Raw genomic sequence first — 21,663 nt, forward strand, 5'->3', positions numbered from 1 at the left:
CAGGGGAACGCCAGGGCCAAAAAGGGGGAGTGCGTGGGTAGGGGAGTGGGGGTGGGTGGCTATGGGGGACTTTTGGTATAGCATTGGAAATGTAAATGAGCTAAATACCTAATAAAAAATGGAAAAAAAAAACAAAAACAAAAAAAAAGAAAAAAAAGAAAAAAAAAGAAAGAAAATGCTGTGTCTGAAAGACTAAAGTCTGAAAATTTTCAGCAAGCTATGATCCTCCTAGACCACAATAAATCAGTGCATCCATCTTGCAGCAAGAGACAGGTTCACAGAACAACAATCCACTCACTTGGGAGGCAAAGTCAGGTGGATCTTTGAGCTCAAGGCAAGTATTTCCTACAAAGTGCCAGGACAGTCAGGGCGACACAAAAAACCTGTGTCAAAAAAGAGAGACCTTGTGGCTGAGCATGAGTGTGATCTGTTGGTGAGCCTGGCTTCCCGTGGTTTGCAGCTCCTCTGAGCCTCTCAGAACATCCGGTAGACTTTGTTCTGGCTCTGCTCCTTGCCAGCCATGCTGCTCTGGTTCCTCAGCCTCGTGTGTTCTGGTGAGTTCTGCTGAGGATGAAAAGTGTGAAATAACAGGGTAGAATTATCATCTTGGGAGGTGAGAATTGTCCAAAGCAGAAATCCTGGCTTCCATGGAGGGTGTTGGTGCATAAGTTCATATAAACAACGTGGGCTCTGATTCCAGTGTTTAGAGGATGGACAGAAACTTCAGGTGTCAGAGGGTCAAGCTACTGTGAAAGGAGATCTTACATCATGAGGTTTTGTCTTCCAGGTTTCTTCCTAGTCCAGAGGATGTCAGCACACTTGGGTGAGTCCGTCCCTAAAACATGAAGTTACGGTCCATTTCCATAGACGGGTTTTATTCAGACAGGAGAGCAGGCAGTATGATTTTGGGGGGACAGGGACTGGTTTGTGGGATTGGTGCTGAGTATTTTGAACTGCCAAGGAAAGACCCTCCAAACCTGCCTCTCAGTCTGTCCTGGATACTCCCAGGCTCTGTGCCTGGCAGAATTGGACATTAAATTTTGATTGGATGAGCAAAATTTTATGTTTTGGGGGGACAGTGTTTCTCTATGTAGTCCTGGATATCCAACAATTCAGTTTGTAGACCCAGATGGCCATAAACTCAGAAATGCACCTGCCTTTGACACCCAAGTGCACTTATTAAAAGCATGTGCCACAACACCAAATAGATATTAAGCTGTTTAAATTTTCCTAAATCTTTCTTTTTTCTGTACTATTACGCAAAATCCCACACTTATTTGAGGTTTTGATATTATAATTTATTATGGATTATGTATGTGTTGCTCAACAAATTGTTGCAGGTATTAATTTTGTCTTCAGGCATTCCTTTTACACATAAGATTTCTGTGCCACTAGCACACTATTGTAATGCCTCTCCTTGTCTTACTTTTGAAGAATCATTTCACTTTTTCTACGTGAAGATATTTTCATGTAGCTCATTACCAGCCCTTTATTTCAGCTTGAAGAACTCCATGACATTTTCTGGACCTTTTGATGAGGAACTCAATCTGCTAGAGGTTTTCTGACACAAGTTTTCCATACTTCATGTCTGTAAGACAGTTTGCTGCTGTCTATAGGCAGACTTTTTCTTTTTTCCCCTTTCCTCACTGAAAACATCATCCTGGTCTCTTGTGACTTGTAGGCTCAGAAAGTGGCCATTAGCTATATTAGAAATCCTTATGTCTAATTATCCTTTGTCATGCAGATGCCAGGATCTCTTTTAATAATATGCTCTGTAACCTTGTTTATCTGGGTTGAAAATTTTGTGTCATTGACCATCTTGTACCTGATCATTTCCATACTACTCATTGTTTAGAGTCTTCTCTATTTTTTCTCTAAATGAGTTTTCTGCTTTTTTATAGGCATTTTCTTCCTTTAATTCTGTGAGAAATTCACATACTATGTTTTAATTAGATGCATCCTCCTGCCTAAATTCTTAAGACCTCTCTCTCCTATCCTCCCAAGTGAACATCTGTTTTCCTTTGCCCTCTAGCAATTTTTTTCTTTTTTTCTTTTTTATTTATTTATTTATTTATTTATATTACATATTTTCCTCAATTACATTTCCAATGCTATCCCAAAAGTCCCCCATACCCCCCCCCACTTCCCTAGCCACTCATTCCCCCCCTTTTTTTTTTTTTTTTTGGCCCTGGCGTTCCCCTGTACTGGGGCATATACAGTTTGCGTGTCCAATGTGCCTCTCTTTCCAGTGATGGCCGACTAGGCCATCTTTTGATACATATGCAGCTAGAGTCAAGAGCTCCGGGGTACTGGTTAGTTCATAATGTTGTTCCACCTATAGGGTTGCAGATCCCTTTAGCTCCTTGGGTACTTTCTCTAGCTCCTCCATTGGGAGCCCTGTGATCCATCCATTAGCTGACTGTGAGCATCCACTTCTGTGTTTGCTAGGCCCCGGCATATTCTCCCATGAGACAGCTACATCTGGGTCCTTTCGATAAAATCTTGCTAGTGTATGCAATGGTGTCAGCGTTTGGATGCTGATTATGGGATGGATCCCGAGGTATGGCAGTCTCTACATGGTCCATCCTTTCATCTCAGCTCCAAACTTTGTCTCTGTAACTCCTTCCATGGGTGTTTTGTTCCCAAATCTAAGGAGGGGCATAGTGTCCACACTTCAGTCTTCATTTTTCTTGAGTTTCATGTGTTTAGGAAATTGTATCTTATATCTTGGGTATCCTAGGTTTTGGGCTAATATCCACTTATCAGTGAGTACATATTGTGTGAGTTCCTTTGTGAATGTGTTACCTCACTCAGGATGATGCCCTTCAGGTCCATCCATTTGCCTAGGAATTTCATAAATTCATTCTTTTTAATAGCTGAGTAGTGCTCCATTGTGTAGAAGTACCACATTTTCTGTATCCATTCCTCTGTTGAGGGGCATCTGGGTTCTTTCCAGTATATGGCTATTATAAATAAGGCTGCTATGAACATAGTGTAGCATGTGTCCTTCTTACCAGTTGGGGCATCTTCTGGATATATGCCCAGGAGAGGTATTGCTGGATCCTCCGGTAGTACTATGTCCAATTTTCTGAGGAACCGCCAGACTGATTTCCAGAGTGTTTGTACAAGCCTGCACTCCCACCAACAATGGAGGAGTGTTCCTCTTTCTCCACATCCACGCCAGCATCTGCTGTCACCTGAATTTTTGATCTTAGCCATTCTGACTGGTGTGAGGTGGAATCTCAGGGTTGTTTTGATTTGCATTTCCCTGATGATTAAGGATGTTGAACATTTTTTCAGGTGCTTCTCTGCCATTCGGTATTCCTCAGGTGAGAATTCTTTGTTCAGTTCTGAGCCCCATTTTTTAATGGGGTTATTTGATTTTCTGAAGTCCACCTTCCTGAGTTTCCCTCTAGCAATTTTTAAGGACTGATAATTTGGTATTTGTGTGGCATAAAAATATATGGTCATTTTTCATCATTGTATTTTAATACTCTTTCTATACTTAGAGGTGAGATTATATAATGCTTGATCTAAGCTCACTTCTTCTTTTATTTTAACAAATTCACAACAGAATCATTCTATTAAGTTTTTAAAAGTTGTTTTTTTATTTGCATTCCAGTCATTGTCCCTGCCTTGGTCCCCTCACCCACACTTCCTCATCCTGTGCTCCTCTCCCTTGTTTCTAAGATGTGAGCCTCCCTCCCCAATGAGGCCTCCCCTTCCTTGGGGCCTCCAGTCTCTCAAGACTAAAGTCCATCTTCCTCCACCGAGGACTGGCCAGGCCTGCCTTGTGTGTGTCAGGGCCTCTGGCTGCCCATGTGCTCTGTGTTGGTGGCTCAGTCTCTGGGAGAGCCATGGGGTCCTGGTGAGTTGAGACTGTAGGTCTTCCTATGGAGTCACTCTCCCTTTCAGCTTCTTCAATCCTTCCCCTAATTCTACCAGAGGGGTCTAGGACTCCAGTGCATGGGTTGGCTGTGAGTATCTACCTCTGTCTCAGTCATCTGCAGGTAGGGCCTCTCAGTGGACAGCTATGCCAGGCTCCCTCTATAAGCATGTGATAGCATCAGTAACAGTGTCAGGCCTTGGTCCCCATGAGATGGATCCCAATGTGGGCCAGTCATTGGATTGCCTTTTTTTCAGTCTCTTCTCCATGTTTGTCCCTGCAGTTCTTTTAGACAGGAACAATTGTGGGTCAGGAATTTTGATGGTGGGTTAGTAACTCTAACCTGCCAATTGAGGACCTCTCTATCTACTGAAGGTGGATGCTTTGACTTCCCTCTCCCCAAAGTTGGGCACTTTGTCTGAGGTCATCCCCAATGAATCCTGAGCATCTCTCACTTCCTGGGTATTTAGTACTTTGTAGAGGTTCCCCTCCCTCCCCCCAGGGTGCTTATCTCCATTCATTCTTTGGGTGCTCTAGGCTTCTCTTCTTTTCCCCCATATATAATCCTGTTCCATTTTTCCCTTCTGCCCTCCTATTCATCTTCCTCCCTCACTTAGCCTCTGGTGATTATTCCCTTCCCCCTCCTAAGTGGGATTGAAGCCTCCTCACTTGGTCTTTTCTGCTTGTTACACTTATAATGGTCTGTAGGGTGTGTCCTAGGTGTTCTGTACTTTTAGACTAATAACCACTTATTGAGTACATACCATGCATGTCCTTTTGGGTCTGTGTTACCTCATTCAGGGTATTATTTTCTAGTTCCATCCATTTCCCTACAAAATTCATTATGCCCCTCTTTTTAATAGATGTATAGTATTCCACTCTGTAAATGAACCACATTTTCTGTATCCATTCTTTGGTTGAGGAACATCTGGGTTGTTTCCAGCTTCTGGCTATTACAGATTTATAAGGCTTCTATGGACATGGCAGACTACATATCCTTGTAGAATGTTGGGACATTATATGGCTATATGTCTAAGAGTAATATAGCTGGGTCTTCAGATAGACTATTTACAATTTTCTGAGAAACCATCAGACAGATTTCCAAAGCAGTTATACCAAATTGCATTCCTACTAACTATGGAGGAGTGTTTTTCTGTCTTGGCCAGTATGTACTATTACCTTTTTGATCTTAGACATTTTGATTGGAGTGAGGTGGAATCTCAAGGTCATTTTGATTTGCATTTCTCTGATGGCTGAGGATTTTGAACATGTTTTAAGTGCTTCTTGGACATGTGAGATTCTTCTGTTGTGAATTCTCTGTTTAGCTCTGCACCAAACTTTCAATTGGGTTATTTGGTTTTCTGGAGGTTGACATCTTGAGTTCTTCATATATTTTAGACATTAGGCTGCTGTTGGATGTGGGATTAGTGAAGATTTTATTCCCAATCTGTAGGTTTCCTATTTATCCTATGGTCAGTGTCTTTTGCCTCACAGAAGCTGTTTAGTTTCATGACATCCTATTTATCAATTGTTGATTTTAGAGCCTGAACCACTGGTGTTTTGTTTGGGAACTTTTCCCCTAAGCCAATGAGTTTGAGGCTCTTTCTCACTTTCTCTTCTATGAGAAGGATGGTGGAGCTCAGGGAGGTGGGACAGGTCCTGTGTCAGCTGGGCTGTGTGGGTGTCCCAACAGGTGTGTGTATTTGTGCTAGATTCTCACTTATGTTTTTCCTTTGTGTGGTCCTCCTGAGAGGATCACAAGATGTTGCAGTTGGGCACATATGAGGCTGCTGATCAACTTTTTTTTTTTACTTGAAAAGAAATCTATTTTATTTATTTTTTAAGTGAAATTTATTTTATTTTTTTAATTAGGTATTTTCCTCATTTACATTTTCAATGCTATCCCAAAGGTCCCCCATACCCACCCCCCAATCCCCTACCCACCCACTCCCCCTTTTTGGCCCTGGCGTTCCCCTGTACTGGGGCATATAAAGTTTGCAAGTCCAATGGGCCTCTCTTTGCAGTGATGGCCGACTAGGCCATCTTTTGAAGGAGTTACAGAGACAAAATTTGGAGCTGTGACGAAAGGATGGACCATCTAGTGACTGCCATATGCAGGGATCCATCCCATAATCAGCTTCCAAATTCTGACACCATTGCATACACTAGCAAGATTTCGCTGAAAGGACCCAATTATAGCTCTCTCTTGTGAGACTATGCCGGGGCCTAGCAAACACAGAAGTGGATGATCACAGTCAGCTATTGGATGGGTCACACGGCCCCTAATGGAGGAGCTAGAGAAATTACCCAAGGAGCTATAGGGAACTGCAACCCTATATGTGGAACAACAATATGAACTAACCAGTACCCGGGAGCTCTTGTCTTTAGCTGCTGATCAACTTTTAATTGTGTGTGTGTGTGTGTGTGTGTGTGTGTGTGTGTGTGTACATGTACTATAGCTAATTCTATCTCAAAGTCACCCAAGTGACCAAGTAATGCTGTATTCCAATGTTTCACATGCGTGGAGCCTTGGAATTGTAGTAAAACTACACGTCTGCATCTACCTTGTCACTATCAGTGTAGAAGCATGAGTCAGTATGACATCTGTGGATGGAGACTTATATGAGAATACAGAAAGAACAAATGTGTTCAAAACACTCCATTCCTCCAGATTTCTTGGAGATTTTCTTCTTTGGAAAGCACTATGGGATTTCTTACTCTCACCCCTGAGTTCTTGAAAATTTACAAAGTAATCCCTCATCTGATAACAGTTATATATCTAGAGTTGATGAATGTGAATAAAAAACATTCATTTTCTGCTATCTGAGAAAGAATTTCCCCCTAATAATCTTATATAATCCTTTTTGAATTGCAAATTTTATGACCAAATCTGCTTGACTATTAAATATTTATTTTAAGACTCTGGGTTAACAGATCTTAGCATACAAAGCTATACCATATTTATATAATAGTAAGGGAATACTGATTATTTAAAAATGACCTATCGTGATTTTTTAAAGAGGACTGCAACACATACTAACATGTTCACCCCATAAAGCAAACCCATGAGAGACCAAACAATGATTCCATCAATGCCCAATTGGTTGATTCTGTGCGTTTACTGAGATTACTACTAGCAGTAGAGATGAGGGATTATTTACAGAAGAACGAAGAAACTCAAAGCATAACTAAATGCACACCTCAATATGGGTGTTTTCCATGAAGGGCAAAGCCATGGAACACCACACAACATTCAGGCACTCACCATGACTCAGACATCTCCTCTTGGAGCTCACCTGTCCTAGCTTCTTAATTATTTTATAGAGCTTAAAAGGGACACAGGTAAATCATGTAAGTTTTAGCTTTCCAGGACATTTGAAGTTTATTTAACCTCCTAAGACTCATGAGACCCTCAACCTCTCCCATTAGAACAGGGATCGTTTAATTCACAGAAAATTTTTATAGAAAGGGCCCCAAAGAATTAAAAATTGTAGATTTAACTCTCAAGAATAAAGGGATCAATAAAATTTTACTCTGTTCCTCTTCTTGCAGGAAGCCATGATAAACCATTCCTATCTGCCTGGCCAAGTTATGTTGTTCCTCTGGGACAGAATGTGACTCTTACATGTGACTCTCATAGAGGATCTAACATATTCAAGCTGTACAAAGAAGAAGGGTCTCCAAACCATCAGTTACATGAGACTACATTTCAGAAGAGCCAGGTCTTTGGTCCTGTGACAACAGAACATGCAGGAACCTACAGATGCTTCCATCCTCAATATGCTAATGTATTGTCAGCACATAGTGAGCCTCTGAAAATCATAATTTCAGGTCAGAGTCCATATTTGGACTATCATTTCATGCCCCCGATTCTCCCAACCCTAGAAATTCCAGAAAGAGCTTTAGTCAGGTTCATCATTATAGAGGAATGTTCAACAAAGAAAATTGAATATTATGCTGGGCATAATATAATACCCATGTATATGTACTTTCTTGTACTAAAGGATTCTTGGGTTTAAAATAACTCAACGAAAAATTGGGCTTTGAAGATGGATATTTGAACCCAGAGAAGGTATCAAAAAATTGACATCAGGGTGAGAGACTAAATTAGTCTGGGTCTGTAGAATTACAACTGTCAGTATGAAAAAAATAATTAATAAAACAGTAGTTAGCATTAAAAAGCGTTGGCGGAGACACTCTATTACTAACACTGGCAGTGATAAACAGACTCCAAGTGCCAAGGAATGAATGAGGCCTCTAGAAGATGAAAGGAAAAGATAATGAAAAATTTCTAGTGATTTGAGCAGTGACATGTCCCTGAAGAAACATTCTTTATGACATTTAGCTTGCTTCAAAATTCGGATCTCCAGAATACTTTTACTCCTTTTAAGAACAGTATTGTGATTATTTTTTCTGCAAGTGATTGGAAATTAATAGAAGGATCTATATCAATGGGTATCTTAAAACCTAGAGAAGAGATGTCCAGAAAGCAGTAGGCCAGAATGATGACTCACCAAAGTTTTGGAGAGGACAATGCTCATGAACAAGAATGACAAGTGCTTGATATAAATTTGTATAATAGCGATTATCAGAAGACTTTCTCTGTTAACCACACTCACTACTAAATACCTTATTTTTCCAAGCATTACAGTTGATCAAAAGTAGCACAAAGTGACTCATAAAAGAGCCTGGTATTAAGCTTGTCATGTTTCCTGCTCTCCCCAAACCTGGAAAGGGGCAATGGGATCTATGTTAGAATGTTTCAGAAGCCACATTCTCACAAGTCAATGGGAAAATATTGTGCTGCTGACAGAGCCAAAGAATTGAGAAGGGGATATAGAGACATGGAGGAGTCTGTGTACAAAGTTGACATAAGCACAGAAAGGCACACAGGGTCAATGACAGGGAAAACAGGGTAAGAAAGGGAGGACTATAGATTTTCCAAAACATGGAGAATGTGACCAAGTCCATGCAATTTCCTTATTTCTAGGAATCTACATGAAGCCTTTCCTCTTGATTCTACAAAGTCCCCTGGTGGATACAGGAGGGAATGTGACCCTGGAATGTCACTCAGAGAATATGTTCGATACATACATTTTGATTTCACACAGAATGGGAATAATCAAGAACTCTGTCCAAGTTTCTGCAGAACATCATGAAAGTGGGTCACATGTCAGCTACTCAATAGGTCCCATGACACCTGACCTTGTTGGGACTTACACATGCTATGGTGCTAACAGTTACTACCCCTATGAATGGTCAGACTCCAGTGACCCCATTGACATCAAGATCACAGGTAAGAGAGTGCACACCTGTTCTTTACCCTCTTCGTGATGCATAACAGACATCGTGTAGTGTGGAAGCCTTGGGGCATCAGGTGGAAGATAACTGTGGGAAATTTAGAGAAAAGAAGACATGGTGGGCATTTTACTGGCATAGACAATATAAACAGAGATACAAGGCCAGACAATTGGTTATTCTGTAAGACACCAATGCAGGGAAGTACAAAGGTGTCACAAGTAGAGATAAATATTCAGGGGTCAGGGGCCACTGGGTGAGCTTCATTTAACCAGAGAGAATGAAGTACTTCTACTTCCATTCAGACACTTGGGAAGTTCAGAATTTTGTTTGGCTTCTACCTCTGTAAGAAATCTGCTGGAAGAACCATATATCATACCTCAGGTTAATTGCTTAGTTGGAGTGGTTTTTAATGAGTCTTTAAGTCTTTGCACAGGTGGAACCTGGCTTTGACAACTGTTTGACAATTCTTCCTTTTATTGTGATTGACCCACTATTTACCCCAGAAAATCATAGCCTTGGGTGATTTAATAGAGCTCCAATCACTGTCTATTGTCTACACATCCAAACTTTTTCAGTTCCTTTCCTAAAATTATTCAGACATTCTAGGATGGCCAAAATGAATCTAAGAAATTGTGCCCAGGAATATATACATAATTGCAACATGGGAGAGGAGAGAGAGAGAGAGAGAGACAAAGACAGAGACAGAAAGAGAGACAGAGAGAGACAGAAAGAGAGAAATAGAGAGAGAGAAAGATGGAGAGAGAGAGAAAGAGAGAGAGAGAGAGAGCTGAAAAATAGAAAGCATGGCATGTGTAGAAAGAGAAAACCTATAAAATCAAAAGCCTGGATGGAATATTTGAATATTTGCAAGTGTAAATAGAGAAATAATGGCAGATGTTGGATGTTTCAAATCATGTCTGTGGAAGCACATGATATTATATACTCAGGCAATAATACCCTGAGAGGAACAAGAGAGGGGCGAACTTTATGGTCCCTTACATGGGTAGCAAACACATTCATGAGATATTACATGCTTATTCAAGAGAGAGTAGCATAGATATAAAAAAGAGACAAGATAGAAAAGGAGTAACTGAAAATAAAGTCAGTTTCTAGATTTTTAGTATGCATTAAATGCTTAAGTTATAAGTGATGAAATTATGGAGTAATTTGAATGGAGAAAGGTTAACAGAGAGGGATGGAAAAACAGGTAGAATGTATATGTCATCAAAGAAGAAATGAGCAGGAGGGAAAGGACCAGCAAAGGGGTCACAAGGGAGGGATGGAAATAAAATGAACAAAAATGAACTTTTAGAAGAGGTCATGATGAAGTTAATTAATTTGCATGCTAATTAAGATAAAATCATATGTAACTCAGATTAAATGCATCAATGTGCAAAACAATTGAAAAAGATGAAGGTGTATAAAACACCAGTTAGAAAAAATAATGAGACTGGTAAATGTTGAGAGACAATAAAAAATATTTGCCTAAACGTGTTCAATATTAAACATACACAGAAAAACACAAACACACATACACCACCACCACCACTACCACCACCACCACCACTACCACCAAACAACAATTGAAAAACAATTTAACTGTGATTTAAATTAAAAAACTAAAACATATTTTAAAGAAGTATAAAAAGACCTTATGTACACATAAAAGTATTCCATAAATCCAGTGTTAGAAAAAAATCATATATAGTAATAAAAGACATATTTTCAAAAAACAGATGGAATGAAATGCTTATTCAAGAGAGAGTAGCATAGATATAAAAAAGAGACAAGACAGAAAAGGAATAACTGAAAATAAAGTCAGTTTCTAGATTTTTAGTATACATTAAATGCTTAAGTTATAAGTAGCAATAGAGGTAAAAACTGTCAAAAATCAAAAGTAGGGAGAAAATTTTGGGGAACCACAGTGAGATCAGAGTCAAAGTATAACACTATAGACAGAAGGATGGCAGAGAGAGAGAGTGAGACAATGAGGGGAGAAGTAGAGAGTTGGAGGCAGGGAGGTGGCAGAGAAGGAGAGATCAAAAATTTGAGAGAGAAGAGTGAACACTAAGAAGTGATTGAACAGGGATAAGAATCTAGAACTCATTAAAAATGAAATAAGGCAAAGTTTGGAGCTGTGACAAAAGGATGGACCATCTAGAGACTGCCATATCCAGGGATCCACCACATAATCAGCTTCCAAACGCTGACACCATTGCATACACTAGCAAGATTTTGCTGAAAGGACCCAGATATAGCTGTCTCATGTGAGAATATGCTGGGGCCTAGCAAACACAGAAGTGGATGCTCACAGTCAGCTATTGGATGGATCACAGGGCTCCCAATGGAGGAGCTAGAGAAAGTACCCAAGGAACTTAAGGGATCTGCAACCCTATAGATGGAACAACATTATGAACTAACCAGTAGCCCGGAGCTCTGGACTCTAGCTGCATATGTATCAAAAGATGGCCTAGTCGGCCATCACTGGAAAGAGAGCCCATTGGACACACAAACTTTATATGCCCCAGTACAGGACAATGCCAGGGCCAAAAAAAAGGGGGGGGGAATGGGTGGGTATGGAAGTGGTGGGGGGGAGGGTATGGGTGACTTTTGGGATAGCATTTGAAATGTAATTGAGGAAAATACGTAATAAAAAAATATTTAAAAATGAAATAAGGGCTCTGAAGTTATTGTTCTGCACCTGATGGCTTCTGGTGCAGGTGAGGAAGGGGAAGGAGCCAATGATATTTAAGGGCATGACACTGGGAATTTGACCGTTCTCCAATGAGTGCATAGATAACAAAGTTGGACGTTTTACCCTTTAGATTTTTCCTATTTTTGTTTCTTTTATTTTTATTTCATATTTTGGGGGAGGGAGGTCACAAGAGTGAGGAAATTAATATAGAAGGGATGGGAGATGAATGTGATGTGGATGCATGATGTGAAATTCCGTAGGAAAAATAGTATTAAAGATAGAGAGGGAACATGGAGTTGGGTGAGGAGAAGTAAAGTTGGGTAAGAAGGTTGCGTGTGAGAGGAGCGGGAGAGAAGAAGAGCTCTATAAAATATATCTTATGAAATTATCAAAGCAATCAACAAAAAAGTCAGACTTTCTAAGGGACTATGTCTTCTCTTCCAGGTATATACAAGAAACCTTCTCTGTCAGCCCTGATGGGCCCTGTGCTGATGATGTCAGGAGAGACCATGACCCTGTCTTGCATCTCTGACCATCAGTTTGACACGTTCCATATGTCCAGGGAAGGGGTGCCTCGGGGACAGGGGATGCCTGCAGTGCAGAGCCACAGTGGTAAATTCGAGGCAAAATTCCTTCTTAGTCCAATGATCCAAAAAGGGAACTATAGATGCTATGGCTCTTTCAGGAACGCTTCCCATGTGTGGTCCTCCCCAAGTGACCCCTTGTACCTTCCTGCCAAAGGTAAGACTGTCTCATATATATCTCATGTCCGGTAATTAATGAGATCCTGAGGCTAGGCCATTCCTGAGAACCATCCTACTGATGGCGAGGAAATACTTAAATACGTATACATATACATGTATACATATTCACGTACATATGCAACATATATATGTAAATGCCTATGCATCATATACATATACGAATGCATATATATTTGCATATCAATCATATACTAATACATATATGTGTACACATACACACACATATATATAAAACAAAAATTGAGTCATCAATATTAATACATGTGTGTACACAGAACCCTCCATAACAATTATAATTAAAGAAAAAGATACTTTCAACTTAAGAATATTGGGATGTTAAAAGAAACCTGTAAGAAAGGGTAAGAGGCAGCAAACACAGAAGTGGATGCTCACAGTCAGCTAATGGATGGATCATAGGGCTCCCAATGGAGGAGCTGGAGAAAGTAGCCAAGGAGCTAAAGGGATCTGCAACCCTATAGGTGGAACAACATTATGAGCTAACCAGTACCCCGGAGCTCTTGACTCTAGCTGCATATATATCAAAAGATGGCCTAGTCGGCCATCACTGGAAAGAGAGGCCCATTGGACTTGCAAACTTTATATGCCCCAGTACAGGGGAATACCAGGGCCAAAAAGGGGGAGTGGGTGGGCAGGGGAGTGGGGGTGGGTGGATATGGGGGACTTTTGGTATAGCATTGGAAATGTAAATGAGTTAAATACCTAATAAAAAATGGAAAAAAAAATAAAATACATCCTAAAAAAAAAAAAAAAAAAAAAGAAAGGGTAAGAGGAAAACACTGAGGAAAGGAAATGGAGTGACAGAGGAATATAACTATATTTCCATTAAAAATATTTAAAGAAGAGATGAAGTTTAAGTGAAGGTATTACAAAATGATACACAGGGATCTTGCCAACAAATCCTTATCTTGTCAGCCAGACACATTTGGTATCTGTGTATCCAGACAGATATAGGAAGGAGTCAGGCCAGTCTTATGAGGAATAAGGTTGGGATCAGCTTGGGTAGATCTGAGATGGTGCAGCACTTCTGCTCTCTGCTCACATAGAGCTCTCCACAGTATTTCTATTATCTCAGTACAATTTGAAATCCAAGGAGTCACCTCCTTTAAGCAAACCACATAGGGCATCTTATAACTTTAAATGCTCAGGACTAAGTAGTGAGGTAGGTACTGGTCATGGTCCAATCTCAAAGGACATTCCATCAGAGGATGACAGACAGTGCCACTGACCAGCTGTTGTTCCCTTTCCTGTCTGTCTCCTTCTCTACTAAATTCACAGGAAACTGTCCTGCATACACAGAAGCAGATACCAAAACAAGTGAGTAAATGACTCCACTTCTCTCTTGTAAAAACATGGTTACCAAAACCTCTTTGGGTTCATGTTTTGGCTCCATTGCCTCAATGCTCTGTAGTCTTAGCCTGGTCATCTCCATTCTCTGAATCTTAAACTCTGAAACATCGAAGGTTGTTTAGGAGCAGAGGAGCAGTGTGGACCCTCTAGGGACGACTTGTCTCTCACTCCTGAACCTAAGATCTCCTTTAATTGAAAAAAAGAGTAAATTTTACTCTCTTCCCCAAAACAATGGATGACTCCTGAAGAGAAGGTGATGTGGCCTTTAAAAGGGAAGCAGACAGAAGGAATATTTTATAAAAATACAACCTATGGGTGAGATAGACTTGATTTCACATTTCTCCTTAAAGAGAATTAAGCATTAGGTTCAAGGGTATTGTAGATGTAAACTGAACACTGTTACCAATCTGAGATTAGGATACTGAACACATGGTCTTCACTGCCGGTTCTAGAGCTTTTGGCCCCTGGGTATAATGCCCTGATATTCTTGGATATAGCCTTCTGTTGGAGAATGCTCAGCTTACAAGTAACAACACTCCTAAAGCTGTCACTTCTCCTAACATTTAGCAATTACCTATAGCTTCTTTGGTATAGGTTGGATTCCACATGCATCTCTCCTCTCCATGTTGTAATTTTATCTAGCTTGAACTTGCATTGGTCTTAGTCACTGTGACATCTTTTTGTGAAGTTCAAACATGCAACTACCCTGCTGTGTCCACAAGACTGTTTCCTTGTATTTATTCATGGCCTTTTGTGCAATCTCATCTCCTATCTTTCACAAGATCCCTGAATATATAGAAAAGATGTGATATAAACATCACATTTAGGATCAAGATTTCTGTAATCCCTTACTCTCTGCAACTTTTCCAGTTGTGTATATCTATAAATAACCACATGTCACAAATACAAGCACTTCTGCTGAGAGTTGAGAAACTCACTAATATACATGTCTAATTGTTGTATGCCAGCCTGTGGCCTACAAGAACCAGGTACACCTGGAAGGCAGGCTGGGGCTGAAAGAGACTTAGACTGCGAGAGAAATTAATGGAGACCAAGACACGTGGAGACCAAGACACGTTTTCTGTTCAAGGCCTGCGAGTTTACTAAGAGACCATGCTTATAAGGGGAAAGGCCCATCCCCCCACCCCCTAGCTTGGAGCCATTCTGTCAGCACTTGGGCGCCAGGCTGATTGCCTATTCAGGAATGTCTCAGGAAGACAGGTTCAGCCTCTTCACAGGTAGCAGAAGAGCAGGGCAGTTGTCACTTCAAAAATGAGCCAACCAAGTCAGAAAGCTGCACCGCAGGTGGCCCCATCTTAGTAGCAACAGGGTCTGTACCAGCCCACTTCAGGCTGGGGGAGGCTACATCTAATCATAAGTCATTAGGAGTCAGTGAAATACTATATGCAAATAAAGAATATATTTATATTCTGTGTTAATAGTATAATAATATAAATAGAAGTAGTAGGCTCTCCATCTTGTCCTTTAATGCTAAATAAATATATTAATTATCTGTCAATATTAAATATTATGCAATGTAACAAAATGAGGATCCTAAGATTTACCTCTAATTAACATCTTTCTCCCAGATAACTACAAGAACCTGCACATTCTAACTGGGCTCTTAGTAACCATGGTCCTTGTCGTCATCATCATCTTTTACTCTTGTTACTTCTCCAAACAGAATAAGTCTCAGAAACAAGCAGGTAAATGTCATCTATGTAGAATGATAAGTAATGGAGGAATCATGGTGTGTAGTTTTCCCTTACAAAAGGAAATTTGGCACAAGATGAGGAAAACTAAGACTGAGCATTCTAGAGAGAGCAACAGAGCTCTTGTACTTTTTCTCAGCTCTCAGAACACAGGTGAAAATCTCAATGTGTCTTCTGCCTCTTCACATCCAAAGCATAGCTTATATACAGGGAAGGTCTTGTGTGTGTGTGTGTGTGTGTGTGTGTGTGTGTGTGTGTGTGAGAGAGAGAGAGAGAGAGAGAGAGAGAGAGAGAGAGAGAGAGAGAGAGAAAGAGAGAGAGAGAGATATGGGTGTGTGAAAGGGGAGGTGGAGGGAGAGAGATAGACTGTGGTAAAGAGAGAATTGTGAGTCTGGAGCAAGAGAGGGATGGGGCTCTGAACAGGGAGAGTCTGCTCTGTGGCCGGTGAGGAGCTATGGGTTTTACTGCACGTCTCAAGTACACTGGATTTGATTTGACAGTGCTGGACTATCTCACTACATGTTTTTAATTTCTCCTGTCCCCTAAAAATGCAGCAGCCAGCATGGAACAAGAGTATGAAGTTAAAAACACAATAAACACACAGGTAGGTCTTCCTGAGCATGTCATCTTCTGCCCAGTCTAATCTTCCCTCATACTCTACAATAATACATGCATACAAATCATTTATCATCTACTGCTTTCCAGGACTTTGAAAGACAAGAAGGACAGGGGTTACATACACAGAACTTGAGCAGAGAATCTTCAACCAAAACTTGATGCCTCCCATTTCCCGAATTTCTGAGTTTTCTGCAGATACCATTGTGTACATGGAAATTATGAAATGATAAACTGAGATCAAAGAATGTCTGCACCCTCTGAGTTCTCAAAGAAAGATCTAAGGAAGTCTTTTGTGGAAAACAGAGCCTTTTCATCAACAAAGGCTGTTTGATGCAGTGAAATAACAGCTGGAATATGAAGGCATAAGTTTTAAATTTGGGGTTATCCTTAATTGTTCCAATACTGTTCTTAATGTAGTTTACTAATACATAAAAAGACTATGGTCCTCACTGACAGCATTACAGAAATCACATTCTATTTATTAGTCCATGGTTCTCCACGTATTCCCTAGTTTCAGACCTCTACAATGTAACCAACTATATTTTTAGATCGACTTGAAGCTGCATGCTGTTTGTCTTACAATTCCATACCAACAAAGGTTCATTCTGCTTATTAGCATAGATTTCCAATATATTGTTATGCTGTACAACATAATGTATCTCATAGCAATCATATGTGTGTGTGTGTGTGTGATATTGTTATGCTGTACAACATAATGTATCTCATAGCAATCATATATGTGTGTGTGTGTGTGTGTGTGTGTGTGTGTGTGTAAAATTTTCTCACCCAATTACCCTACCTTGACTCTGTCCTGCTCCTGCTAACTTCCTTCCAGAACCCTGTTCTTAACACTGGGCCTTAACATATGCTGTTCTGTGTTCTCCAGGTGCTATTTGTTAAAGTCTCCTCCTACCAGGAGCATGTACCCTAACTCCCAGAGGTCACACAAGACACAAAAACCACAAGGAGCTATCCTACTGGAACAGGAGACCCAATAAACAGTCACCTGAACACAATGACACTTAGGCCAAAAGACGGGGAGGTGGGGGTGGGGGACAAAACCAAGGGAATAACATCCAAAACCACCCATCTAATAAAGATAAACTCGGAAATCAGCACCTAAACCTAAAATAACCACAAAACGTAGATGACTAGAGGGTAACATAAGAACATAATGATATCCAGAGCAACTAGCACCCCCAGAGCCCAGATATCCTAATACAGCAAACCTTGGATAGGTCAACACAGCAGAACCAGATGAAAATGACCTTAAATACAATCATATGAAGATGATAAAGACATTTAAAGAGGAAATAAATTCCTTAAAGACATACAAAAATACAATCAAATAGGTGAAGTAAGTGGCAAAAAAATTTATGACCTGAAAACGGATATAGAAGTTTTAAAGAAAACACAAACGGATGGAATCCTGAAGATGGAAAGCTAGGTATGTGATCAGAAGTTACAATTGCAAGCATCACCAACAGAGTACAATATACAGAAGATAGAATCTCAGGCATGGAAGGTTAAATAGAAAAAAAACCCCTGATAAATCAGTCAAAGAAATTCCTGCTCCTTGCCAAGGAGGTATAGGCAAATGATAGCAACAGGAAGAAGAAGGGTTGGGTTTAAAATATGAATAAGTAAAAATTGAAGAGCTGGGGGTGGAGGCACATACCTCCAATACCAGCACTAGAGAGGTTGAGGCAGGAGAATCAGGAGTTTAAAGTCACTCTTTGCTATATAACACGTTTGAGGTCAGCCTGTTGTACATGAGACCCTGTCTCACATCAACAACAAAAGCAGCAGCAGGAGGAACAGCAAAAAATTAAAGTTTCAGCATTAATGTGATGATACCCCATACAAACTATGCAGGGTGGCATGGTGTCCTCACATGTATGTTGAAAGCTTATCCCTTGTTGGCCTAGAGTGTGATCTTATTCAGAAATAGGGATATTGAATTTGTAACTAACATAGTTAAAATGAAGTGACATTGGCGTACAGTGAATGCCTAATCTGATATGGCTGGTGATTCCATGAACTTCGGAACTTTGGAACCAAAGCACACATAAAGCACTCACAGGGTATGCATATGTCACACAACAGTACTCATACAACATACACAGAACACAGACACACGCAACAAACCACACAGCACACACACACCATGCACAAGCACACAGCACACACAGGCAGGCAGGCAGGCAGACAGGCAGGCAGGCAGGCAGGCAGGCAGGCAGGCAGGCAGGCAGACAGACAGGCAGGCAGGCAGGCAGACAGGCAGACAGGCAGGCAGGCAGACAGGCAGGCAGGCAGGCAGGCAGGCAGGCAGGCAGGCAGGCAGACAGACAGGCAGACAGGCAGACAGGCAGGCAGGCAGGCAGGCAGGCAGGCAGGCAGACAGGCAGACAGGCAGACAGGCAGGCAGACAGGCAGACACACCACACATAGGCATACAGCACAGACACAGAGACACACAGGTAGACACACATGCACATCATGCACAAGCACACAGCACACACACACACACACACACACACACACACACACACACACACACCTCATAGCACACACACACATCATACACAGGACAGCACACACATGAGAGAGAAAGAGAACCAGAATACTCTATGCACAATGAAGAGAGCAGCCGAGGCTGTCACCTGAGGCCATGTTAAAGTTCAGGCCATGCTGACACTGAGGGCCATGTTGATGTCTATGGACTTATCAGATCTGGCCCTACCCCTTGCTTAGGCAGAGGAGGAAACTTGTCCCACCCCTCATAGCTGCAGTACTCCAGAGAGAGGGCTCCACACCTTGCCTGGGCATCACAATAAAACTGGTGCTGGTCATAGGTGACACTGCTCAGAGGGTTTCAGCAAGAGAGAATTAGCCCTGCTCACTGAGAGCTGTACAGCAGCACAGCCTACCCTGCCCCTACCTGCACTTCAGCAGCAGTCAGGAAAGCAGACACTATTCTCAGTTGGCCATTGGGGTATATGGATGTGGAGGAGACAGTCCTGCCCCTTGCTGTCTGTGGCAAGCAGGAAAGCTGGTAGCATCCCTTGCCTGGGCAGCATGGGAGAGCTGGTCCCTTCCATTGCCAGCTGCAGCACTCGGGAGAGTGAGCCCCACCTGAACCGCACAGTAGAGCTGACCCTGGTGGAAGGAGGGTATAAGTGAGACCACCCTCAGAGTCTCAAGACCCTGCTTCCTCCCTGCTCTCTTCATCAAAAGCCTTGAGAAACCCTATCTGATTTTATTCTCAGAACCAAAATGAGCCTAGAAAGAAAAATTCCCAACCCCACTTCCAGACACCTCCTTCTTAAAACCATTGTATGGGAAGGCATGACTTCTGAATCCACACTTGCTTTCCAGGCTCTTCAAGAGGAACATCATGAGATGTGGATTGTGGCAACCAGATATATGAACCATATCATACCAGATTTCACCCATGGCTCAGGCATTTGTAGCAGCAGTGAAAACAGAAGGAATCTGCTTCAAATGTGGAGAGGCAGGACATTGGAGTGATGAATGCCCACAAAACTCTCTCCCCATAACAGATTCTAATTGCAGTAAGAAAATCTGCCCTTGCTTCAGAAAACGTTTTCACTAGAGGAAAGACTGTACTGCTGTATATGATAAGGATGTTAAGCCACTGGAGCCTTTAAACTTCAGACGAAGAAGCCCTCAGCCCTGGCAGTAAGAGGGACAACTACTCCCATAGAAGCCTTATAGGTATCCAGCATCTCAGAAGACTTTCATCCAAAATTAATCATTAAAATAGATAATAAACCATTCAAGTCCTTAATTGATACTGGAGCAAATAGGACAATTTCAATACAGCAAGAGATCCCACATGACTGGCGACTGATCCCTGGGCCCCAACTCACAGGCATAGGGGGTACCTCTCATGTATTCATTACCAAAAAAGCCTACAGGTGGGAAGATCCAAATGTAGCTACAGGTCACATATGGCCCCTGATGGCTCAAGTAGCCACCAGTCTTCTAGGGAGAGATATCTTCCAAGACTTAGATGTAGTTCTTACCACCCAACCAGAAAGAGACCACATTACAATAGAGGACATTACCTATAAAGATAATATGCAAGGAGACCCTAAAATCCCTCCTCCAAATCACCCCCAAATCTAGGGGCCATTGTCAGATATAGTACTCCCTGCCTTGATTGGCTTTCCAATGAAGCCATCTGGGTCCCAAAGTGGCCTCTATTGAGGGAGAAGCTTAGAGCCCTCACACAGCTGGTAGAAGAACAGCTGTTGCTACATCTCTGCCCCTTCCACAGTCCATGGGATACCCCTGTGTTTGGTATAAAAAAGGAGCTCAGGGGTGGAGATTATTACAAGATATGAGGGCAATTAACAAAACCATGGGAGACTCGGGCTACCCACAAAGAGGGCTACCCCATATCTCAGCCATCCCTGCCAAAGTTCCCCTATTAGCAATAGACATTTAAAAAATGCTTTTTTTCCATCCCTTTCCATCCCTGAGACTGTGAACGCTTTGCATTCTCAGTAACCCCCATTAACAACTTTGGCCCCGCCTCACAACATGAATGGACTGTTCTCCCACAGGGAATGGCTAACAGTCCAACCATTTGTCAGGAGGCTGTAGCCACTGCATTGAAACTCTACTTAGACAAAGGACAGAAGAAGAGGAGGAGGAGGCAGAGGAAACACCACATCCAGAAGGACAACAAGATCTCCCAGGCCATGTGCCCTCCACAAGCCCCCTCTCCTCCATTCTCCTGGCTGTTTTTGTCATTCTTCATGCTAGCTCTGCTACTGCCCAGACTCTATCTAGCCTTCCCAACACCTACCACTGGAGATTCTCTGCTAGAGATATCTACAACAGACACAACAAAGTTATTGTGACCTAGGACTGTCCTCTTGAAGGATGTCAAAACAGGACTAAGATTCCTCTAAACTCAGATTCTACCTCCACTATCCCCAGACCTTTTCTCTGATTTCCTCACCAAATGGCTATTCCAGCCTTTTACTCTGAGGTAAAGTCTATCTCTGTCACTGAGGTGAGTTTCCTGTATGCAGCAAAACGTTGGATCCTCTTAATGTATCCAGTCTCTTAGTCTATATCTATTGATTGGGGAATTGAGTCCAGTGATATTAAGAGAGATTAAGGAAGAAATATTGTTGCTTCCTGTTATTATTTGTTGTTAGACAACCTGAGCTTACTCCAAGATTCATTTTATATCCCCTTTCTGTTATGATCAACGGTATCTAGTTTTACCCTGGGTCCCTGGGCTATCTAGTCTCTGGTCTTGGTCACCAAAGCAGTGTCAGG

The 21,663-nt window shown here is 41.6% G+C and overlaps 2 protein-coding genes across 3 annotated transcripts in view; one reads left to right on the forward strand and one right to left on the reverse strand.

The window, feature by feature from the left end:
* Kir3dl2 (killer cell immunoglobulin-like receptor, three domains, long cytoplasmic tail, 2) overlaps positions 1-21,663 on the reverse strand; it is a 96,151-nt gene that overhangs the window by 69,584 nt on the left and 4,904 nt on the right. The window lies entirely within an intron of this gene.
* Positions 489-16,796, forward strand: Kir3dl1 (killer cell immunoglobulin-like receptor, three domains, long cytoplasmic tail, 1). Of its 2 annotated transcripts, NM_177749.4 has the most exons (9): positions 489-554; positions 788-823; positions 7,439-7,717; positions 8,877-9,182; positions 12,327-12,623; positions 13,943-13,981; positions 15,604-15,720; positions 16,281-16,330; positions 16,432-16,796. In NM_177749.4, the coding sequence occupies exons 1-9, from the start codon at positions 521-523 to the stop codon at positions 16,501-16,503; spliced, it is 1,230 nt and encodes a 409-aa protein (NP_808417.2). In that variant the 5' UTR covers positions 489-520; the 3' UTR covers positions 16,504-16,796. The 2 variants fall into 2 exon arrangements, with proteins under 2 accessions (NP_808417.2, NP_001297619.1); NM_001310690.1 differs by lacking the exon at positions 7,439-7,717.

Source organism: Mus musculus, chromosome X (assembly GCF_000001635.26).
Source record: "Mus musculus strain C57BL/6J chromosome X, GRCm38.p6 C57BL/6J".
Taxonomy (NCBI): domain Eukaryota; kingdom Metazoa; phylum Chordata; class Mammalia; order Rodentia; family Muridae; genus Mus; species Mus musculus.